Raw genomic sequence first — 25,398 nt, 5'->3', positions numbered from 1 at the left:
GACTTTGCCTTTTAGGCTTTTATATGTTCATATATTTTGACAGCATGTTTTGTGCAAAAGTGTATCAATACATGAGAGAAGGTAACCAAGATTTCGTAAAAATTTATTTAGTGTATTGCCATAAGATGTTTATTTTTTAAAAATCCCATTCATCTCACAGTGGTTCATTGTATTGTGTATTGTGAACAATCTTAATACCAGATTTGACCTACACGATTCAGATGAATTCAATAAAATGTCCTTTTCATTAGACTTAACACAAATATGTTTAAATTTGCATAAAAAATTAATAAAAAAAATCTTGGTAGCTTATAATATTTCTTTCAGTAATGTAAATCTAGAATTTGTATGTTTCAGGATATTTACAGTTGTAAGGTGTATACCAGTTTTCTTTTACAAATGATTAATATTTTTACAATATTACTTAGAACATTTAATTATGTGGGAAATTATCTATAGTACTGTTTTTCAGGGTTACATTAATTGCTTGTGTTTCATAATAGTTTTCTGGTGCTAATAGCCAATATAATTGAAGAATGGAAAGTGACCTGTGACAAGGCCTTACTTTTATATCTTATTTTACTCAAAGAAATAATTTGATTTATTTTTGTGGTAATAGACTGTACACCTATCTACAATCCTGTGAAGCAAGTTAGTGTATGTTTTGGGATTTGTTGAAGACTGAAGATAACCAGTAGCACCATTATCAGTATGCCAGCTCCACTAAAACACAAAAGAACGAAAAGCAAGGATAAATGGAAAACATTTCTAGTATCACCAATCACTGAATGAATGTTTACAACATTTTATTAATTTCAGAGACATTGAGTTCGGGTTAAAGTTAACAATTACAGTTGTTTATTTACAAATGCTCTTGTAATCAGCATGCATTTGACAGCATGCGAGTGTGCCCAATGAAATTTACATGGGGGGGGGGGGGGGGGGGGAGGTTAGACCTCGGGTTAGCATTTTTGATATTTCAGAAGACATAAAAACTTTCATTCTGAACGTGTTAAAAACCTGCATGATATTGACTTTTAAATCATTTTCTTGAAAGAACACCATCTGACTATGCTATTTTTGTTTGTTTTGTTTTTTCCTTTCTCCCCCGCGGACCTCCCCCTCGCTCCCGGGGATGGGTGCCCTTGACAGCACGCACTACCTAATGTGTTCCAAAGTGCCATGCATAAAGACTGCATTTTTTCCAGGGCTCTTAATTTGGGTTCTTTTGGTGATATAACAACTGTCTTACTGTATTCATTCTACAGTATAGGGTCAAAGTTTGATTATTTATACACTTCCTCCATCTTAGGGAAACGGAACAAATTGGTTGCTTCTTTTTGTATTATATGTAGTTTATGGTGCACCGTAAGGGGCTTATGGAGGCACGATTTAGTTCATGGATGGCTCTTGAGAAAATCCGAAAAACTTAGTTTTTGCATAGGAAAACCAAGACACAGATTTCAAGATGGCTATGCACAGGTTAGACCTCGGATTAGCATTTTTGATATTTCAGAAGACATAAAAACTTTCATTCTGAACGTGTTAAAAACCTGCATGATATTGACTTTTAAATCATTTTCTTGAAAGAACACCATCTGACTATGCTTTTTTTTTTTTCCTTTCTCCCCCACGGACCTCCCCCTCGCTCCCGGGGGTGGGTGCCCTTGACAGCATGCACTACCTAATGTATTCCAAAGTGCCATGCATAAAGATTGCATTTTTTCCAGGGCTCTTAATTTGGGTTCTTTTGGTGATATAACAACTGTCTTACTGTATTCATTCTACAGTATAGGGTCAAAGTTTGATTATTTATACACTTCCTCCATCTTAGGGAAACGGAACAAATTGGTTGCTTCTTTTTGTATTATATGTAGTTTATGGTGCACCGTAAGGGGCTTATGGAGGCACGATTTAGTTCATGGATGGCTCTTGAGAAAATCCGAAAAACTTAGTTTTTGCATAGGAAAACCAAGACACAGATTTCAAGATGGCTATGCACAGGTTAGACCTCGGATTAGCATTTTTGATATTTCAGAAGACATAAAAACTTTCATTCTGAACGTGTTAAAAACCTGCATGATATTGACTTTTAAATCATTTTCTTGAAAGAACACCATCTGACTATGCTTTTTTTTTTTTCCTTTCTCCCCCACGGACCTCCCCCTCGCTCCCGGGGGTGGGTGCCCTTGACAGCATGCACTACCTAATGTATTCCAAAGTGCCATGCATAAAGATTGCATTTTTTCCAGGGCTCTTAATTTGGGTTCTTTTGGTGATATAACAACTGTCTTACTGTATTCATCCTACAGTATAGGGTCAAAGTTTGATTATTTATACACTTCCTCCATCTTAGGGAAACGGAACAAATTGGTTGCTTCTTTTTGTATTATATGTAGTTTATGGTGCACCGTAAGGGGCTTATGGAGGCACGATTTAGTTCATGGATGGCTCTTGAGAAAATCCGAAAAACTTAGTTTTTGCATTGGAAAACCAAGACACAGATTTCAAGATGGCTATGCACAGCAAATAGCTGACATTTTTATGATATACTCCTAAGATCTCAATCTTGAACAACCTCAAAAATGTTCTTGATGTCTGTATCTGTTTCCAAGACACAGAGGTGCAGCGTTACCCTTCTTGGACATGTAAAATAAACACATAAAACGTGAAGTAAGGTGAAATCTAAATAATAAATAACCACAGAAAAATGCTCAACTTTTAATGGTGTATTCTGTAGGCATTTATCTAGAAATGCCGTCTTGCTGTTTTCAAACATGTTTGTGTGTTATCGAGAAAAACCTCAAAAACCAAGCCACAGATTCCAATACGGCTCTGCAGAGCAAATGGCTGTAATTTTTATGGCGTATTTGTAAGATCCTGGTCTTGAAAAAACTGTAAAATTTTCATGATATCCTTGTCCATGTATGAGATTGCCCTACTAGTACATGTAAAATATGCACATAATATCTGGTTTGAGGCAAAAATGTAGTTTGTGAAGTGACATAGCACAGAGAAGTATGTTGTAAAGTGTCTCCATTATTCTCAGAAGGATTGTGGAAATCCCATGTTGTAGTACTGAAGAACATGCAAAATTTTTATGCACTTAAAATCTGATCTGAGGTGAAATATTTGTTTTGCATCATTTCAGTTTCACATAAGTAAACTACCAAAGTTTTAGTGACCTATAAAGTTCTTTTCCTATGATTGATATGCCTTGCTGCAGCAGGGAAAAGAAGGGAACCAGTGGAAAAATGCTATCATTGGAGCACAAAAGGCTAATAAACTCATGTTTTAAAAGACTCTGACTGAAAAGTGGTGTACCAGCTGCCTCATTGTACCTTCTTCAGCACCTTTAAAAATGTTCCCAAAAATTTTGGCAAGTGGACGCATTCACACTTCTTTATGCTGAGAGAGAAGGAGACAGTGGCAGTGGGAAAGAGAAGGGAAACTAATAAATACTGGAAGGCAGTAGACAGTGGTTGTGGTATAGAAAGAGCGAAGAAGACAATGGCAATGTGAGAGAAAGAGAGAGGGACAGTGGCAGTGAAATCTAGTTGACAGTGACAGAACAATGCTAACAAAAGAGTGAAGGAGACAATGCCAGTGGTAAGGAATAAAGAGAAGAAGAAAGGGAAAGTGGGTGAGAGCCAATGATAATGAGAGTCATAGTCTGTGACAATGACAACAAGGAAGAGAGAGATTGATAGTGAGAAGATACAGCTGCAGTGGGAAGGAATGAATTAGATCATAGCAGTAAGAGAGAGCAAGAGGGATACATTGGCAGTGAGAGGAGAGAGTAGCAGTTGTAGGACAGAACAAAGCAGACGGTGACTGTGAGACAGGAGTCAGTGACAGTTGGAGAGACAGTAAGAGGTAATAACAATGAGGTGGGCTGAATGGGCAAGGGGTAGTGGATGGCTATGAGTGACATACAGTGATCTCTAGTGGGTGTGAAAAAATTATAGTTAGGGTATCATGTAGGAGTGAGATGTGAGATCCATGTTAAAAAGAGTGTAGATATGATCCATAAAATTTTGAGCGTGCAGCCGCATAAATTTTACTTCTTTTTCTAATATTTTGGCTGAACGATATTCAGCTGAAATATAAGAAGAAGAAGTAAAATTTATGCGGCTGCATGCCCAAAATTTTATGGATCAGTATTTGCGCCGCAAAAATATGGAGATGCACAGAGTGTTTACACACCAAAATTTTTGGGAATGTTTTTAAAGTGCTGAGGAAAGTAGAATGAGGCTACTGGTACCCCCCTTCTCAAGCAGTGTAATTTAAAACAGGAGCATATTAGCCTTTTTTGTGGACCAATTGAAGCATTTTTCCACTGGTTTATAAATACAATAACGTAAATGGTAGTATCAGAAAATCGAAAGTAAACTTTATATAGGTGCTACCATTATACGAGATTTCTTTTTAATCATGTAAATGAAACATTGACACTAGAAAGGCTAAAAATACACTTCCCGTGTAAAGAACATCCCTCTATGCAGCAGTCTGCTAATGTAAACTAGCAGCCATGGAACCTTAGCATACTTAAGGACCAAAACAGCAAACAGAATTAAGAAACCTGAAAATCTGTTCCATGGATAACACTTCAGTTGACAGCTACATAGAAATTATCAGTTTCATCGGTTAATTTACAATTGTGGGCAGCTGAGTTAGATGTAGCTGATGTATTGCTGTCACCAACATGAATAGAATGATTTGGAATGTTGTGTGACAGGGATGTCATCAGAACATGTACTAGCTGTCAACATGACAGTGAAGGATAGTTTGAGGAACACTTCATAGACATGAGTGTGCTGGTGTGGCCTGCCTGATCACTTGATATCAATCATACTGAGCACATCTGAGATACCATAGAGCGGGATATGCACACCAGTGACCCAACTCCAACCAACCTCCATGGGTTTTGTACAGTGGTTGAGCAGTCAGGGCTGGGTAGTTTCGCACTTCTTAACACTTACAGAGCTGATGTAGTTTGTAGTTGCCGTCACCTGCGGTCTTAGTAAAATCAATGTTTTTCTGTAATTTCTTACTACTGTAGAGCTCACTGTTATTGTAATTCCAAAACATTTTTATGTTTATTGGACTTTTTACGTTAAGTACTCAAATTTTTGCCTCAATAATTTAAAATTTGAAGGCACTAATTAAATTTCAAGTCAGTGATATTTATTGCTGGAAAAAAATTGAAAATGAATTAAAGTACTGTTATAACAATGAAACATGTTATTATCCTCTAAAAATATTTACAAAATATTTCAAATAAAGAAAAAGAACAATAAGCATAAGTTCAGTATGCAATTTAGCATTCATAGTGGACAACGGTGTGATAAACTTTAAAGCAGGGGGAGATACACAACCCGACATTACATTCAGTGCACTCATATGAGGTGTCCTTTCCTCCAACCTTCCCTGTTGAACATTTCTCCTTTTTGCTACCCACCACACACCTCCTTTGTTCTTTTTTCTTCCCTTCTGGAATGTTAACATGATAGAGAAGTGTTTTTCTGAGAGTCATGCTAATTTTGATGATCCAGGTGGAAAGCTCTCTGTCGAATTCCCAACAGACAACACTAATCCTGCACATATTTCTTGAATAACCTGAGAGGTGCCAAGTTTTTTTTCTTTTTGATTATGTTATGCAGTATGCAAGCATTTGATATTTCCATTATTATGCAATGTACAGCTAGTTTTTTCCACCACTTCACAGTCTTGTGATCCAGAGCCTCATACAATAGTCGTTGGTCAAACCTTTGTTTTTATTGTAGTCAATAACCAGTGCAGGTTTCAGTTTCTCTGTTGCTCTTCTTGTTCTGACACTCTGCATTGTAGCTGTGTGCTTGTGCTGATCATCCATACATCTCTTTTATCTTTCCAGCACAAGGCGAGCACATTCCCTTTCCGACAGAAGACCTGTTCTTTTTTCAGCTTTGCATCTTTTGCGGTTTTGGAAGTCCTTTCCTGTTTTTAATCACTGTCCCAACAAGACCAGTATTATCGTCAGAGAATTCTTCAGTTAATTGAACACTTGCGTAGAAACGATCAACATACACAGTGTGCCCTTTACCCAGAAGCTTATTGGTCAAACGCTTCACGACACTAGAAACACTGCTGTCTACTGTCTCATCTCTTCCATGGTATACCTTAAAATTCCAGATATATCCTGTTCTGGATTCAGCCAAAATGTACAGCTTCATAGCATATTTGTCTGGTTTATTGGCCATGTTGTTGTTGTTGTGGTCTTCAGTCCTAAGACTGGTTTGATGCAGCTCTCCATGCTACTCTATCCTGTGCAAGCTTCTTCATCTCCCAGTACCTACTGCAACCTACATCCTTCTGAATCTGCTTAGTGTATTCATCTCTTGGTCTCCCTCTACGATTTTTACCCTCCATGCTGCCCTCCAATACTAAATTGGTGATCCCTTGATGCCTCAGAACATGTCCTACCAACCGATCCCTTCTTCTGGTCAAGTTGTGCCACAAACTTCTCTTCTCCCCAATCCTATTCAATACTTCCTCATTAGTTATGTGATCTATCCATCTAATCTTCAGAGTTCTTCTGTAGCACCACATTTCGAAAGCTTCTATTCTCTTCTTGTCCAAACTATTTATCGTCCATGTTTCACTTCCATACATGGCTACACTCCATACAAATACTTTCAGAAATGACTTCCTGACACCTAAATCTATACTCGATGTTAACAAATTTCTCTTCTTCAGATACGCTTTCCTTGCCATTGCCAGTCTACATTTTATATCCTCTCTAATTCGACCATCATCAGTTATTTTGCTCCCCAAATAGCAAAACTCCTTTACTACTTTAAGTGTCTCATTTCCTAATCTAATTCCCTCAGCATCACCCGACTTAACTCGATTACATTCCATTATCCTCGTTTTGCTTTTGTTGATGTTCATCTTATATCCTCCTTCCAAGACACTGTCCATTCCATTCAACTACTCTTCCAAGTCCTCTGCTGTCTCTGACAGAATTACGATGTCATCGGCGAACCTCAAAGTTTTTATTTCTTCTCCATGGATTTTAATACCTACTCTGAATTTTTCTTTTGTTTCCTTTACTGCTTGCTCAATATACAGATTGAACAACATCGGGGAGAGGCTACAACCCTGTCTTACTCCCTTCTCAACCACTGCTTCCCTTTCATGTCCCTTGACTCTTATAACTGCCATCTGGTTTCTGTACAAATTGTAAATAGCCTTTCGCTCCCTGTATTTTACCCCTGCCACCTTTAGAATTTGAAAGAGAGTGTTCCAGTCAACATTGTCAAAAGCTTTCTCCCAAGTCTACAAATGCTAGAAACGTAGGTTTGCCTTTCCTTAATCTTTCTTCTAAGATAAGTCGTAAGGTCAGTATTGCCTCACGTGTTCCAGTGTTTCTACGGAATCCAAACTGATCTTCCCTGATGTTGGCTTCTACTAGTTTTTCCATTCGTCTGTAAAGAATTCGTGTTAGTATTTTGCAGCTGTGACTTATTAAACTGATAGTTCGGTAATTTTCACATCTGTCAACACCTGCTTTCTTTGGGATTGGAATTATTATATTCTTCTTGAAGTCTGAGGGTATTTCGCCTGTTTCATACATCTTGCTCACCAGATGGTAGAGTTTTGTCAGACTGGCTCTCCGAAGGTTATCAGTAGTTCTAATGGAATGTTGTCTACTCCGGGGGCCTTGGTTCGACTCAGGTCTTTTAGTGCTCTGTCAAACTCTTCATGCAGTATCGTATCTCCCATTTCATCTTCATCTACATCCTCTTCCATTTCCATAATATTGTCCTCAAGTACATCGCCCTTGTATAGACCCTCTATATACTCCTTCCACCTTTCTGCTTTCCCTTCTTTGCTTAGAACTGGGTTTCCATCTGAGCTCTTGATATTCATACAAGTCGTTCTCTTATCTCCAAAGGTCTCTTTAATTTTCCTGTAGGCAGTATCTATCTTACCCCTAGTGAGATAAGCCTCTACATCCTTATATTTGTCCTCTAGCCATCCCTGCTTAGCCATTTTGCACTTCCTGTCGATCTCATTTTTGAGGTGTTTGTATACCTTTTTGCCTGCTTCATTTATTGCATTTTTATATTTTCTCCTTTCATCAATTAAACTGAATATTTTTTCTGTTACCCAAGGATTTCTACTAGCCCTCGTCTTTTTACCTACTTGATCCTCTGCTGCCTTCACTACTTCATCCCTCAAAGCTACCCATTCTTCTTCTACTGTATTTCTTTCCCCCATTCCTGTCAATTGTTCCCTTATGCTCTCCCTGAAACTCTGTACAACCTCTGGCTCTTTCAGTTTATCCAGGTTCCATCTCCTTAAATTCCCACCTTTTTGCAGTTTCTTCAGTTTTAATCTACAGGTAATAACCAATAGATTGTGGTCAGAGTCCACATCTGCCCCTGGAAATGTCTTACAATTTAAAAACAGGTTCCTAAATCTCTGTCTTACCATTATATAATCTATCTGATACCTTTTAGTACCTCCAGGGTTCTTCCATGTACACAACCTTCCTTCATGATTCTTAAACCAAGTGTTAGCTATGATTATGTTGTGCTCTGTGCAAAATTCTACCAGGCGGCTTCCTCTTTCATTTCTTGGCCCCAATCCATATTCACCTACTACGTTTCCTTCCCTCCCTTTTCCTACATTCAAATTCCAGTCACCCATGACTATTAAATTTTCGTCTCCCTTCACTATCTGAATAATTTCTTTTATTTCATCACACATTCCTTCAATTTCTTCGTCATCTGCAGAGCTAGTTGGCATATAAACTTGTACTACTGTAGTAGGTGTGGGCTTCGTATCTATCTTGGCCACAATAATGCGTTCACTATGCTGTTTGTAGTAGCTTACCCACATTCCTATTTTCCTATTCATTATTAAACCTGCTCCTGCTTTACCCCTATTTGATTTGTGTTTATAACCCTGTAGTCACCTGACCAGAAGTCTTGTTCCTCCTGCCACCGAACTTCACTAATTCCCAATATATCTGACTTCAACCTATCCATTTCCCTTTTTAAATTTTCTAACCTACCTGCCCGATTACGGGATCTGACATTCCACGCTCCGATCCGTAGAACGCCAGTTTTCTTTCTCGTGATAATGACATCCTCTTGAGTAGTTCCCGCCCGGGGATCCGAATGGGGGACTATTTTACCTCCGGAATATTTTACCCGAGAGGATGCCATCATCATTTAATCATACAGTAAAGCTGCATGTCCTCGGGAAAAATTACGGCTGTAGTTTCCCCTTGCTTTCAGCCGTTCGCAGTACCAGCACAGCAAGGCCGTTTTGGTTATTGTTACAAGGCCAGATCAGTCAATCATCCAGACTGTTGCCCTTGCAACTACTGAAAAGGCTGCTGCCCCTCTTCAGGAACCACACGTTTGTCTGGCCTCTCAACAGATACATCTCCGTTGTGGTTGCACCTACGGTACGGCTATCAGTATCGCTGAGGCACGCAAGCCTACCCACCAACGGCAAGGTCCATGGTTCATAGGGGGGTTATTGGCCATATGAACCTTGAAGCCCACTTTTCTCTGTAGGTACAAATTCCTTCATCAACTGTTTCTGTCTCCTCTGGATAATAAATATTTTGGAAATTATCTCAATGAATTGAGGAGAGGTCCAACTTTGTAAAGTGCATCAAAACCGGTTTCACCTTTCTTTTTAGCCTTTGTGTTATCATTGAGGTGAAACGTAGATAAAATGTTTATAAATCTATCTCTTGACAAAACACTGGGACAAAAATTATGGCTGACGACAGGATCAGTACTCCAGTGGCTTTTCATGTTTGGCCTGTCACTTATTGCCATATGCAGCAAAATAGCAAGGAATTTTTTCATATCTGCAATTGTTACAGTTTTCCACTGTTTGAACCTAGAATTAGGCAGAAGATCATTGTCAGACCACAGCTTAGTAAGCTTTTACCTGGCATAACAATTTGTCTGCTCTTTCATCTTTGTTATGAGAGTATTGTCGAAGAAATAGAAGAATATATCTAAAGGATCACTTGATTCATTGATAGATACATTCTGTACCAATCCGTGAGATCCTGTGTATACAGCTACATCAGGAATTTTGTCAACATCTGTCCAGTCACCATCAAAGTCACTTCTGCTTCTTTTTCTACTTTGAGTATTTGTAGATGTAGAAGGCAAAACATGATCTGATTCCAGAATGAGTTTGGAAGGTAGGAGACGAGGTACTGGCAGAATTGACGCTGTGAGGATGGGTCGTGAGTTCTACATCTACATCCACATCTGCATCCATAATCCGCAAGCCACCTGACGGTGTGTGGCGGAGGGTACCTTTAGTACCTCTATCGGTTCTCCCTTCTGTTCCAGTCTCATATTGTTCGTGGAAAGAAGGATTGTCGGTATGCTTCTGTGTGGGCTCTAATCTCTCTGATTTTATCCTCATGGTCTCTTCGTGAGATATACATGGGCGGGAGCAATATACTGCTTGACTCTTTGGTGAAGGTCTGTTCTCGAAACTTCAACAAAAGCCCGTACCGAGCTACTGAGCATCTCTCCTGCAGAGTCTTCCACTGGAGTTTATCTATCATCTCCGTAATGCTTTCGCGATTACTAAATGATCCTTTAATGAAGCGCACTGCTCTCCGTTGGATCTTCTCTGTCTCTTCGATCAACCCTATCTGGTACGGATCCCACACTGCTGAGCAGTATTCAAGCAGTGGGCGAACAAGCATACTGTAACCTACGTCCTTTGTTTTCAGATTGCATTTCCTTAGGATTCTTCCAATGAATCTCAGTCTGGCATCTGCTTTACCAACAATCAACTTTATATTATCATTCCATTTTAAATCACTCCTAATGCGTACTCCCAGATAATTTATGGAATTAACTGCTTCCAGTTGCTGACCTGCTATTTTGTAGCTAAATGATAAGGGAGCTATCTTTCAGCTAAATGATAAGGGATCTATCTTTCTTTGTATTCACAGCACATTACACTTGTCTACATCCAGATTCAATTGCCATTTCCTGCACCACACGTCAATTCGCTGCAGATCCTCCTGCATTTCAGTACAATTTTCCATTGTTACAACCTCTCGATGTACCACAGCATCATCCGCAAAAAGCCTCAGTGAACTTCCGATGTCATCCACAAGGTCATTTATGTATATTGTGAATAGCAACGGTCCTACGACACTCCCCTGTGGCACACCTGAAATCACTCTTACTTCGGAAGACTTCTCTCCATTGAGAATGACATGCTGCATTCTGTTATCTAGGAACTCTTCAATCCAATCACACAATTGGTCTGATAGTCCATATGCTCTTACTTCGTTCATTAAACGACTGTGGGGAACTGTATCAAACGCCTTGCGGAAGTCAAGAAACACGGCATCTACCTGTGAACCCGTGTCTATGGCCCTCTGAGTCTCGTGGACGAATAGCGCGAGCTCGGTTTCGCACGACCGTCTTTTTTGAAACCCATGCTGATTCCTACATAGTAGATTTCTAGTCTCCAGAAAAGTCATTATACTCAAACATAATACGTGTTCCAAAATTCTACAACTGATCGACATTAGAGATATAGGTCTATAGTTCTGCACCTCTGTTCGATGTCCCTTCTTCAAAACGGGGATGACCCGTGCCCTTTTCCAATCCTTTGGAACGCTACGCTCTTCTAGAGACCTACGGTACACCGCTGCAAGAAGGGGGGCAAGTTCCTTCGCGTACTCTGTGTAAAATCGAACTGGTATCTCATCAGGTCCAGCGGCCTTTCCCCTTTTGAGCGATTTTAATTGTTTCTACATCTACATCTACATCTACATTTATACTCCGCAAGCCACCCAACGGTGTGTGGCAGAGGGCACTTTACGTGCCACTGTCATTACCTCCCTTTTCTGTTCCAGTCGCGTATGGTTCGCAGGAAGAACGACTGTCTGAAAGCCTCTGTGCGCGCTCGAATCTCTCTAATTTTACATTCATGATCTCCTCGGGAGGTATAAGTAGGGGGAAGCAATACCTTATCCAGAAACGCACCCTCTCGAAACCTGGCGAGCGAGCTACACCGCGATGCAGAGTGCCTCTCTTGCAGAGTCTGCCACTTGAGTTTGCTAAACATCTCCGTAACGCTAACACGGTTACCAACTAACCCTGTGACGAAACGCGCCGCTCTTCTTTGGATCTTCTCTATCTCCTCCCTCAACCCGATATGGTACGAATGCCACACTGATGAGCAATACTCAAGTATAGGTCGAACGAGTGTTTTGTAAGCCACCTCCTTTGTTGATGGACTACATTTTCTAAGGACTCTCCCAATGAATCTCAACCTGGTACCTGCCTTACCAACAATTAATTTTATATGATCATTCCACTTCAAATCGTTCCATACGCATACTCCCAGATATTTTACAGAAGTAACTGCTACCAGTGTTTGTTCCGCTATCATATAATCATACAATAAAGGATCCTTCTTTCTATGTATTCGCAATACATTACATTTGTCTATGTTAAGGGTCAGTTGCCACTCCCTGCACCAAGTGCCTATCCGCTGCAGATCTTCCTGCATTTTGCTAAAATTTTCTAATGCTGCAACTTCTCTGTATACTACAGCATCATCCGCGAAAAGCCACATGGAACTTCTGACACTATCTACTAGGTCGTTTATATATATTGTGAAAAGCAATGGTCCCATAACACTCCCCTGTGACACGCCAGAGGTTACTTTAATGTCTGTAGACGTCTCTCCATTGATAACAACATGCTGTGTTCTGTTTGCTAAAAACTCTTCAATCCAGCCACACAGCTGGTCTGATATTCCGTAGGCTCTTACTTTGTTTATCAGGCAACAGTGCAGAACTGTATCGAACGCCTTCCGGAAGTCAAGGAAAATAGCATCTACCTGGAAGCCTGTATCTAATATTTTCTGGGTCTCATGAACAAATAAAGCGAGTTGGGACTCACACGATCGCTGTTTCTGGAATCCATGTTGATTCCTACAGAGTAGATTCTGGGTTTCCAGAAACGACATGATAGAGCAAAAAACATGTTCTAAAATTCTACAACAGATCGACGTCAGAGATATAGGTCTATAGTTTTGCGCATCTGCTCTACGACCCTTCTTGAAGACTGGGACTACCTGTGCTCTTTCCAATTATTTGGAACCTTCTGTTCCTCTAGAGACTTGCGGTACACGTCTGTTAGAAGGGGGGCAAGTTCTTTTGCGTACTCTGTGTAGAATCGAATTGGTATCCCGTCAGATCCAGTGGACTTTCCTCTGTTGAGTGATTCCAGTTGCTTTTCTATTCCTTGGACACTTATTTCGATTTCAGTCATTTTTTCGTTTGTGCGAGGATTTAGAGAAGGAACTGCAGTGCGGTCTTCCTCTGTGAAACAGCTTTGGAAAAAGGTGTTTAGTATTTCAGCTTTACGCGTGTCATCCTCTGTTTCAATGCCATCATCATCCCGGAGTGTCTGGATATGCTGTTCTGAGCCACTTACTGATTTAACGTAAGACCAGAACTTCCTAGGATTTTCTGTCAAGTCGGTACATAGAATTTTACTTTCGAATTCACTGAACGCTTCATGCATAGCCCTCCTTACACTAACTTTGACATCGTTTAGCTTCTGTTTGTCTGAGAGGTTTTGTCTGTGTTTACACTTGGAGTGAAGCTCTCTTTGCTTTCGCAGTAGTTTCCTAACTTCGTTGTTGAACCACGGTGGGTTTTTCCCATCCCTCACAGTTTTACTTGGCACGTACCTGTCTAAAACGCATTTTACGATTGCCTTGAACTTTTTCCATAAACACTCAACATTGTCAATGTCAGAACAGAAATTTTCGTTTGGTGTGTTAGGTAGTCTGAAATCTGCCTTCTATTACCCTTGCTAAACAGATAAACCTTCCTCCCTTTTTTTGTATTCCTATTAACGTCCATATTCAGGGATGCTGCAACGGCCTTATGATCACTGATTCCCTGTTGTACACTTACAGAGTCGAAAAGTTCGGGTCTGTTTGTTATCAGTAGGTCCAAGATGTTATCTCCACGAGTCGGTTCTCTGTTTAATTGCTCGAGGTAATTTTCGGATAGTGCACTCAGTATAATGACACTCAATGCTCTGTCTGTACCACCCGTCCTAAACATCTGAGTGTCCCATTCTATATCTGGTAAATTGAAATCTCCACCTAAGACTATAACATGCTGAGAAAATTTATGTGAAATGTATTCCAAATTTTCTCTCAGTTGTTCTGCCACTAATGCTACTGAGTCGGGACGTTGGTAAAAGGAGCCAACTATTAACCTAGCTCGGTTGTTGAGTGTAACCTCCACCCATAATAATTCACAGGAACTATCCACTTCTACTTCACTACTGGATGAACTGCTACTAACAGCGACAATCACGCCACCACCGGTTGCATGCAATCTATCCTTTCTAAACACCGTCTGTGCCTTTGTAAAAATTTCGGCAAAATTTATGTCTTTCTGTACCTATAACAATTTCAGCTTCGGTGCTTTCTATCAGCGCTTGAAGTTCCAGTACTTTACCAATGCTGCTTCGACAGTTTACAATTACAATACCGATTGCTGCTTGGTCCCCGCATGTCCTGATTTTGCCCCGCACCCTTTGAGACTGTTGCCCTTTCTGTACTTGCCCAAGGCCATCTAACCTAAAAAACCGCCCAGTCCACGCCACACAACCCCTGCTACCCGTGTAGCCGCTTGCTGCGTGTAGTGGACTTCTGACCTATCCAGCGGAACCCAAAACCCCACCACCCTATGGCGCAAGTCTCTATCCCTCTGTCGTAGCCAGGGTAGCTCAGTTGGTAGTGCATTTGCCTGTGAAAGGCAAAGGTCCCAAGTTCGACTCTCAGTCTGGCACACAGTTTTAATCTGGGCAGGAAGTTTCATGATCTGATTCATTTCCTGAAGTACCTGCAGGAGCAGATAAAATTCTGGGAAGCTAACAAAAAAAAAACATTCGTGCCAACTAATTCTGAAACAAATCTTGACTTACCCCTATTTTCAGAAGATGTATAATCCGATCGTCATCAGACAGCCTTATTTCACCATCTGAAGACTCGTCAAGGACTTCATAAATCATTTGCTCCAAATATTTATCCTGTTCACTGCACATATCAAAAAGAAAATCAACACGAAAACACTCAAAATGAATGAAACTGAGAGGATGCCAACACTAGACAGTGTCTTCGAAGTAAACTACAATAACAAAGTCTTCCATAAACACAAAGTATTCCACCAAGTTTGCTGCTGCCATCTAGCACTCACGGTTGAAAGTACAAAGCCTGCAGACCACTCAGACTTTGCGGGAGTCATAAATATAGTTTGACTCCACAGAGAAACATTGCAACTGCCGAGACGTAATATTATGTCAGCCACACAATTCTGTTTCCTCCTGAAGATGTAATATCATGTCGGCCACACGCTAAATGTTAAGCTGTCCCTTGGAGTGTGTGAGATGAGGTGCTGCTACCATTGTCAGAGACGTTACTGTATGCTACTAGGTAGGTATCTGTTTAATTCAGTGGCTTGTGAGTATTTTTCTTCGTATACATGTTGTGTGAGAACTTTAATGATCCCTTGTGGAAAATACAGATCCTATGTCATTTAGACTGATTGAATCTATGAATCAATCAGCATTAAATATATATGTTAACTCAGGATGGACTAATGACAATATTATGAAAAGGAAAGATTGCTGTTCACCACATAGAGAAGGTGTCGAGTCACAAACAGATACAACAAAAAGGCTGTGAAACAAGTGAGCTTTTGGTCAAAAGCCCTTCTTCTAAAATAGACAACTTGCACACATTTTCATGAGCACAATTCACTGCACACAGCCACTGTCTCTGCCCACAGGCCTCAGTGACCAGAAACAGTGGTCACGTATGTGTGAGTTGTGCTTGTGTGAATATGTGTGTACTGTCCACTTTAGGAGAAGGCCTTTTGGCCGAAAGCTCACGTGTCTACCAGTCTTTCTATTGTGTGTGTCTGCAACACATTATTCCTCTACATCATGAGTAGCATGTTGTGTGAGAACTTTAATGATCCCTTGTGGAAAATACAGATCCTATGTCATTTAGACTGATTGAATCTATGAATCAATCAGCATTAAATATATATGTTAACTCAGGATGGACTAATGACAATATTATGAAAAGGAAAGATTGCTGTTCACCACATAGAGAAGGTGTCGAGTCACAAACAGATACAACAAAAAGGCTGTGAAACAAGTGAGCTTTTGGTCAAAAGCCCTTCTTCTAAAATAGACAACTTGCACACATTTTCATGAGCACAATTCACTGCACACAGCCACTGTCTCTGCCCACAGGCCTCAGTGACCAGAAACAGTGGTCACGTATGTGTGAGTTGTGCTTGTGTGAATATGTGTGTACTGTCCACTTTAGGAGAAGGCCTTTTGGCCGAAAGCTCACGTGTCTACCAGTCTTTCTATTGTGTGTGTCTGCAACACATTATTCCTCTACATCATGAGTAGCAACCTGTCCTTTCCATAATATAACGTTGATGTTTTCATTTTTTTCTGTGTGCCTTGTTCTTATCCCGTCCTAGATACTGAACCAATAGTACTACTATAAAATCATTAGTGTGTCTGAAATTCAATTGAATCTATGTGCCAGCTGAACCATGATCTTGCATCTTTTTATAAGTAATTATTTTTGTGACTTGTTTCAGAGATTGAAAATCGTTGGCAGGATGATGGCACAAAAGGCTTACCAAAAGGGGTTATTGATAGCTTGCAGAAAGTAACACCTCCAAATGGCCTTCTGTCATTTGAAAGATTCTGTGCAGGTTTAAAAATTTGTCTACTTAGGAATCAAGTTGAGAGTACGAGGATACAAATGAACAAGCAGATCACATCTGAAGTTCCTATTTCATCACAACCTGTAAGACCACCATCAGCACCATTGTTGGATAATGAATCATCACCAAAAGCTCACTGGCCTACAACCAATACTGCAACTGTTCGTCCCAATGTTATGCCTCAACAAAGAACATTAAGTATGCCACAGCTAATAGTCGAAAGGAAAGACACTGTTCAGACAGATGTCAGTGAGTTTCATAACTATAACAGTGATGCAAAGCTTACCATTCCAAATGTAAAACCTAGTACTGCTCTGTATGCTCCACCGAAACCACCTCGAACAGCAGCTGGTTTAGAAAGAGCTATGCTTACCACAAATACAGATAGAAATGGTGCCTCTGAAAGGAATTTAGATAAGGCTGAAATCAGGACTGCATTGCAGAACTGGCAAATGGGTCTAATGATGAATGAACATGAATTTGGAAAATCGTCTAATGATAAAAAATTTGGATATCCAATTTCAGAGCAACGCTCAACAGTACGCGGAGGACGTAGTTCTGGGGATGGAAAGCCTTCAGGTAAATTAAATTATTCCTTCAATAGAATGATTATAGCACAAACATGATTATTATTCATTGACTATTTTTGTTCCAGGGCAGCCTGAACAGCCAAACGTCCCTCACAAAAAAACAAGTGTACGGAGAAGGGAGCCAAGACGTCATACTTTGCAGAATGGCATTGATTATAATATGGTGAATAGTTATTATTATTATTATTATTATTATTATTATTGCATCTTTAAAGCATGTAGAATTTGCTATATTTTCACATATTTGTGCTAAATTTTAGGCAGTCTATAAAATGTTAATCCTTATCATCTACCTTTGGGCCGTCTGATTCCTACTAATTTTTTATGTTAGTAAAGATAGAAAAAATTTCTGTTTACCACATGTCTCAACCTTCCCTCTTCTATTCTGTCATTATATCCAGCTTTTCACTTATACCTATTGTTCTTATTTGTCTCTCTCTTACATTTTCCACCTTTTTCTTGCTATCTCTCCAGATCATCATTCTTTCATAATCCCCTCTTGCTTCTTCATTTCGTTTTTTTCTGTTGCTGATTAGTTTTGTGAACTATGCATGAGCTTTAATCTGCGTCCCTTTATCTCATTTGGCCACTTTTTATTCTTAGATTTTTTCAAATGCATTAGACTACTAATCCTCCATTTTCAGTTTTCTTCTTGTCCTATCCCACTGGGTCTCTCGTGACACAGTACCCTGTCCCACTTTTTTTTTTCCCCCTCCCTCAATCATCTTCTCTTTGTTTTAGTTTGATTAAAACTTTTGTGGTCCTAAAATGTAATGTTTAGAGGTTCTCTGTAAGTGCAAGTAAATGTGTTTTATGTCTTTGTGTGTAATTCTTCTTTATAGAAGCCTCTGATCCTTGTTATCTTTGCTACACTATCATGTATTTTTAATCCACATTGAGGTGCCATCCTGATTGGGGTGTCAAGTTCTTTTGGGTGACACATTCCCTGGATAATATTGCTTTTTGAGCAAGTGTATTTTCGATTTCAAGTAGTCAGTAGAAGTAAGAGGATAGTAGATGAGGTTCAAGTATGGGAGCTACAGAGAATCTTAAGTGAGATGAACTATTCTGTACCTTTTTATTAGTAAAAGTGAAAAAAATGTCAACAAAAGTTAAGAATTGGAAATGCAGTAAAAGGTAATGTAGTAGTTAAGAATTTGGGGTGGGGGAAGGAGATTACTGTGTAACGTCCCGTCAACAACGATGTCATTAGAGATGGAGTACAAGCTCAGATTAGGAAAGGGTGGGGAAGGAAGTCAGCTGTGCCCTTTCAAAGGAACCATCCCGGCATTTGCCTGAAACGATTAAGGAAATCACGGAAAACCTAAATCAGGATGACCAGACATGGATTTGAACTGCCGTCCTCACGGATGCGAAGTCCATTGTGCAAACCACTGCGCCACCTCACTTGGTAAGGGTATGAGGGGTTGGAGATCACTTCTGAACAACATGTTGTAAGGCGTCCCAGATACGCTCAATAATGTTCACGTCTGGGGAGTTTGGTGAGCAGCAGAAGTGTTTAAACTCAGAAGAGTGTTTCTGGAGCCACTTTGTAGCAGTTCTGAACGTGTGGGATGTGCATCGTCCTGCTGGAATTGCCCTTCGGAATGCACAATGGACATGAATGGATGCAGTTGATCAGACAGGGTGCTTACGTATGTGTCACCTATCAGTCATATCTAGACATATCAGGGGTCTCATATCACTCCAACTACACATGTCCCACACCATACCAGAGCCTCCACCATCTTAATCAGTCCCCTTCGGACATGGAGAGTCCATGGATTCATGAGGTTGTCTCCTTACCTGTGCACATCCATCCACTCAATACAATTTGAAACGAGACTCGTCCAACCAGGCAACATGTTTCCAATCATCAAAAGTCCAGTGTCAGTGTTGAGGGGTCCAGGCGAGGCATAAAGCTTTGTGTCACGCAGTCATTAAGAGTACATGAGTGGGCCTTCGGCTCTGAAAGCCCATATGGATGATGTTTTGTTGAATGGTTCGCACACTGGCGCTTGTTGAGGGCCCAGCATTGAAATCTGCGGAAGGATTGCACTTCTGTCACAGTGAATAATTCACTTTAGTTGTCGTTGGTCCCGTTCTTGCAGAATCTTTTACCAGTTGCAGTGATGTCAGAGATTTGATTTCTACTGGATTCCTGACATTCGTGGTACAGTTGTGAAATGGTCATACGGGAAAATCCCCACTTTATTGCTACCTCGGAGATGCTGTGTCCCACCGCTCATGTGCCAACTATAACACCATGTTCATACTGACTTAAGTCTTGCTAACCTGTCATTGTAGCAGCAGTAACTGATCACAACTGCACCAGACACTTGTTATCTTATATAGGTGTTGTCGACTGCAGTGCCGTATTCTGCCTGTTTACATATCTCTGTATTTGAATACACATATGTGTACCAGTTTCTTTGGTGTTTCAGTTTAGTTCTAACTTCCTCCTGTTGGCAGCTGTTCTCGATTTGAATTCCAGAAAATGTATTGCATCTTGTTTAGTGAAGGAATTTTGGAAAACTATGGTCATTAACTGTGCTTTAGTGACACTGTAATCAGTAACATGCTGTGAAGGTGTTGATTGTGACTTGCTGTTGGTATTCTTTACATATGACCAGAATCTCTTAGTATTTTCTGCCAGATTTCAAGACAGAGTTCAGTGTGGAAACTGTTAAAAGCATCTGGCATTGAAGTATCCGCTAAATTTCAAGCTTCTTAAAACATTGCCAATCTTGGAGGTTTTGTTAAATGTGACATTCCTTTTTTATTGCTTCTGTAACATTGCCCCAACATGTTTTGCATACCATGAGGGATCTGTTCCTTCTCTTATTAATTTGCTTGTTATAAATCTCTCAGTTGCTGCCAATACTATTTCTTTGAATTTTAGCCATATTTTGTCTTTGCTTATTTAGTTAGTTTGGAGGGAATAGAGATGGTAATATAATTAGAAGTTATGAAGAGAAAGCTTGAGAGTTTTAATATCAACAGTGATGAATAGATGATGGGAAATGTTATGTATCTGAAACAGTATTTGATTTAAGATTCCATAAGTTTCATGGGAAATATTTAAGAGTGACAATAACTAGAGCAAAACTAGTGTTGTAAAGACAGTAATGAGTGCGAGTGCGAACTGAAGTATTGTTAGGTTGAAAAATTGTCTTATAAGCAGTGACTTAATTCCAAGAACTTCTTATTAATTATAACTAAGGACATTATATTGCCTATTAAATTTTGATGTCAAAATTTGGTCAATTACGTCAAAAAATTGAAAGAGGGACCTCGGATTGGAAATAGGCACACAGCCACATCTCTTAACCTTTTCTTGTACACCTGTATGTAACTGTTTCACCCTCAACTAAATAAGTTCATACATACTGCCTTAATTAAATTTGTGAACACTAAATGCACATTTTGAACTTATGTTCAGTTTGTTTATTGAGAGACAATTAGGGAAATGCAGGACTATCTCAATGTAAGAGTTGTTTGTCACAAGAATTAGCTTGTTTTGATTCTCCGATGACATCGTGGTAGTTGTCAAAAGTGAAAATGAAGTGAGTTGAGTGCTTTATGACCAAAAGGATTGTAGAGAGAAACTTGTTTATTCAATATATGATGGGTATGGTAACAGTTTGTAACTTAACTTTGTGTTCTGCCTTACGCCAGGTCTCGTTATGGGGGAAACCTCGTCAGAGAGGTCCACTGCATGAGCATCTAGGGAAGTGATTCCAGTGGTGGTTTTCCGTTGCCTTCCACTGATGATAATGAAATGCTAATGAGGACAATACAACACCCAGTCCCTGAGCAGAGAAAATCTCCGACCCAGCCGGGAATCGAACCCGTGCCCATTGGCATGACAGACTGCCGCACTGGCCACTCAGCTATCGGGGCAGACACAGTTTGTAAAGACTATGTTTTTAAAATGACGCCTGGTAAGCGTTGTCAGCTGTGTCACCTGAAATGTCATGTATTGTGGAGTAGCTGCTACCTCTACTTCAGTTATTCTCTTGAGGTCAGCAAGAGTGTGGGACTGATGTGTGTAAACCTTAGCTTGAAGGTGACCCCAAAGAAAAAAGCGAAGCATCATTAGCACATAATGAGGTAAGTTTGCCGTGAAACAGGTCACTGAATACTCTCAATGAAATCCCAGCAATGTGTGCTGTAGTGCCATCTTGTTAGAATTGCGCATCACAGTTATCCAGCCCTGTGTTCTGAAGCTGAACCTCTGAAAAGTTCTCAAACGTGACATCATAATGTTGGAAAATGACCACAGTTGTCACAACCTCCTCTTCAAAAAAATTATGGACCAATAACTCCATGTCTGCAAACATCACTAAATACAGTCACTTTATCAGAGTGCAATAGTCTACTGAGCAGAATTTGGGGGTTATGGTCAGATCAGTAGTGGAAATTTTGTTTGTTTACACAACCACTTAAGTGGAAATGTGCTTCATTACTACACAAAATTGCAGCATCTTGTGGGACACTTTGCAAGATGTTCTCATGTGACTGTTGACACTGTACAAAAACTGCCAATATTACTCAGATGAAAGTGTAGGTGTTCATGTAAACTACTACTTACTCTCTCATGTGGAAGCTCAACAGCTGCAACATGTTTTCTTCCAGGTTGTTTTGGGGTACTGCAAAACAAACTGCCTCACACCTATAATATTTTATGACGTATGAGCATTTTTAGGTTGGCCAGATGATTTTTTTTTCAATGCTGAACATGCTGTTCAGAAACTCTTTACCCACTCTTCTGATCAGGAACATTTTCATTACGCGAAAAGCAACTTTACACAAAAAGCTCTTTGCACTGTAATTGCAGAATTGTTGCATTTGAAAAACATTCCAATTGCATATGTACAATGAGCTCCAGACCAAATTACAATAATGACTGAACATAGCAGGAGAGTGGTGAATGAATGTGCCGATCATTACTTCTCTCAGCCCTCCACTCACCTCCTACTCGCACTAACTACAGGAGAGTTGTAAGTGAACATGCTGCACACCACTTCTCTTGCCCATCCACTCCCCTCCCTTACTCAATGAAAGTGGTGCAGCCAATCAAAATGAGAGGTGTTATTGGATAGTAGGGGGGTGTTATTGACAATGATGTTATTGTCAGTTGTGTCATTGCCACACATTAATACAGAGTAATTCAACTCGTAACACAGTACTTAGTTTACAAAGTGTTTTCAACAACATTTTGTATTTTTTAATAAACAAGTATCTCTGTTTGCCTTTTTTTTAAATGTGGGAGGTTTGTTTTGGGTCACCCTATATAATGGCATATGTAGCAACTGATGGCTAAATATTAAACTCTGAGACCAGTTTCTTGAAGATGTGAACAGATTTTGTATCTTGAAAATAGAGAAGATAATCAAGGGAAAATGACAGAAATTCATAGCAGCAAGGTGTATCCATAAAAAAGGAGTTCTTATAAAAAAGAAGTTGCTACAAACATCCTAAAATATAAACCTTGAGGCCAGAAAAAGATTAATGAAAAACAATTCTTTATGAGTGCAAAACGAGGACATCAGGGAAAGCAGAAATGAAACAGTTGGAAGTATTTGAAAAGTAGTGTTACAGAAGAACTTGATCTAACTCTGTTAGGAAAGAATTTTAAGGGCATTTCTAAGTATAAGGCAAACTGTCAATGATGAGGGCTGCAACAATTATGCTAACGAAAAGATGACTGCATGCAATTGGAGAATGGCATCAAACTGACCTTACAACTGATGAGTAGTACGACAGCAAACTATTCCTTTCCACAGTTCGACATATTTCATGTCGCCTCATTTGGTCTACCAACTACAAGCGAATACTTCAGTGCGTAGATATGTTAATTTAATATATTCTTGTGAATACTTCAGAGAGTTGATACATTTCTGTACTTTTGTTTTAAAAAAAAAATTGTTCTCATTTTTCTGTTTCAGGCATTTATGCTAGTCATCAGCTAACACTTAGTATTTACTTTCAGTTTGAGAAAATGCAGCAACATATTGCATATTATGTTTTGTAAAACTGACTGTTTGAATATATATATATAAAACAAAGATACTTTAACTTACCAAATGAGAAAGCGCTGGTATGTTGATAGGCACAATAAAAAACACACACAAATATTTGTGTGTTTGTTTTGTGTCTATCAACGTGCCAGCACTTTCTCGTTTGGCAAGTTAAAGCATCTTTGTTTTCTATATATATTTTTCCCGCATGGAATGTTTCCCTCTATTATATTCACATGACTATTTGAATATGTATTGCAGAGAAATAATACAAGTTGTTTCTCTTGATATTAGTTTAATAATGCACTTTCATTTTGTTTTCATAGAGTAGTTAACATTAATTTCCGAGATATTTGAAGGTAATAATCCTACATATTTTCAATGTAATATTATCAAGAAAAATTATATTCAGTGTTTACCAGAGATTGTGAAGATATTTATGGCAATGTACTTGTGCTTTATGGAAGGCAGAAGATAGTGTCTTAATCAACAACCAAAGGACGAGGAGCTATAGCAGGGTCCAACAAAACAAAATCAGAAAAAGGACAGGGAGCTTCTCATTTTCAGTACTTAAGATACCTGTCCTTAACTTTCTTTCATTCTAACCTAGACTTTTGGTTGTTTTTCTTCTGTAAACTATTTGCATATTTTGTCTTAACATTTTGCTCTCCAGTGTAAATGTAGGACTCTTGACTCATGTCTTTTTCAACAAATATTTTCATGGGCCCATCCAGTGTGTTGTTATTATTATTATTATTATTATTAGTTTATCTTTTTCAGTGTCCAATTTTAACTGCTCTTTCCTGCCCATATTATTGTCTTGTTTCATGTTTTACTTGTTACATTCACACCCTCAGCTGTGTTATTAGCTCTGATAAAATATGTTGTAGATTTGGCTGAATGTCTCCAATATTATGAAATGAAGATCATTTGAGTAATTATGTTATCTGTCATAGTATTTTGCAGTCACAGGAAAGTGTTTTATGTTAAAAGTCCAAGATTTCTTTTTTTTTTTTTTTTTTTTTGAGTTCCAGAAATGAGTTTCCACGAGCAGAGGAAAAATTAAAGCACAAAGCCAAATAGAAAAAGTGGTATTTTAATATGCATATTTTTAATTGTACTGTTTTGTCTTGGTTCTTCGCATTCTTTTTAATAATCTAAAATTTCTTTACTTTTAATGACAGTTTAACCATGAGAAAACTGGGTATAGCAGGGTTACAGTTGATTTGGGGTAACAGTTACAGATGAGAAAACTAACTGCAATAGATTCTGGAGTGCACTGTATCAACCCAATTTCAAGAGTTGTTTTTTCCTCAAATTGATTGAATGAGAAATATAGGGTTGTCTTATATTCACAGACTAAAGTATTGCTGCTTGGGTCAAGGATTCTACATTTTTAATAGGTTAATATGGGAGTCATCTTACATATACAGATGAAGCTTTGACAATTGAGTTCACATGCTATTTTGTTTTGAAGAATTATGAAGGATTGAAGTGGGAACAGTGACACCAGCTTGGCTAAGGACTAGGATGAATGTGGGGATGTTCATGGTGAGCATGCAGCATATTTTGTCACCGCGAACTGTGAGAATGTATTCTGCAGACCTTGGCATGATTTTTATCAACATATACCATATTTAAACTGTAGTTTGCCTGAATGTGTTGTAATCAGAATTGGAAAAATGCTGCATAAAAGTATTCATTTCTACAGGAGATAGTAATAGTCTAGATGAGATCCAGTAGCTTGCTTACGTGTTTTGTGCAGCAGTGTTGTCAATACTTGACATGAGGTATGGTGGAATAAAAAGGGCTGTATCAGCTGTTGGTTCTTTGCAGCCACTGAGAGAACAGTGGGGAGACTACATGTTTGAAAAGGAGATGAAGGATTATTCTCCCATTCTTATGTCATATACAGGGCAGTCAGTACTTAACGCAACTGGCAGGT

General features: G+C 39.2%; 1 protein-coding gene across 4 annotated transcripts in view; it reads left to right on the top strand.

Annotated features, from left to right (window-relative positions):
• Positions 1–25,398, top strand: part of LOC124612922 (suppressor APC domain-containing protein 2) — a 117,184-nt gene that overhangs the window by 15,022 nt on the left and 76,764 nt on the right. For all 4 annotated transcript variants that reach the window (XM_047141414.1, XM_047141416.1, XM_047141418.1 and 1 more), the window contains 2 exons: positions 16,712–17,419; positions 17,496–17,593. In XM_047141414.1, the coding sequence (XP_046997370.1) occupies positions 16,712–17,419; positions 17,496–17,593 (806 nt within the window). The remainder of the gene's footprint in view (positions 1–16,711; positions 17,420–17,495; positions 17,594–25,398) is intronic.

The sequence above is a fragment of the Schistocerca americana genome, chromosome 4 (genome assembly GCF_021461395.2).
Source record: "Schistocerca americana isolate TAMUIC-IGC-003095 chromosome 4, iqSchAmer2.1, whole genome shotgun sequence".
Classification (NCBI taxonomy): Eukaryota; Metazoa; Arthropoda; class Insecta; order Orthoptera; family Acrididae; genus Schistocerca; species Schistocerca americana.
Note: the sequence above shows the minus strand (reverse complement) of the source record. Positions and strands in the feature narration are given on the sequence as shown.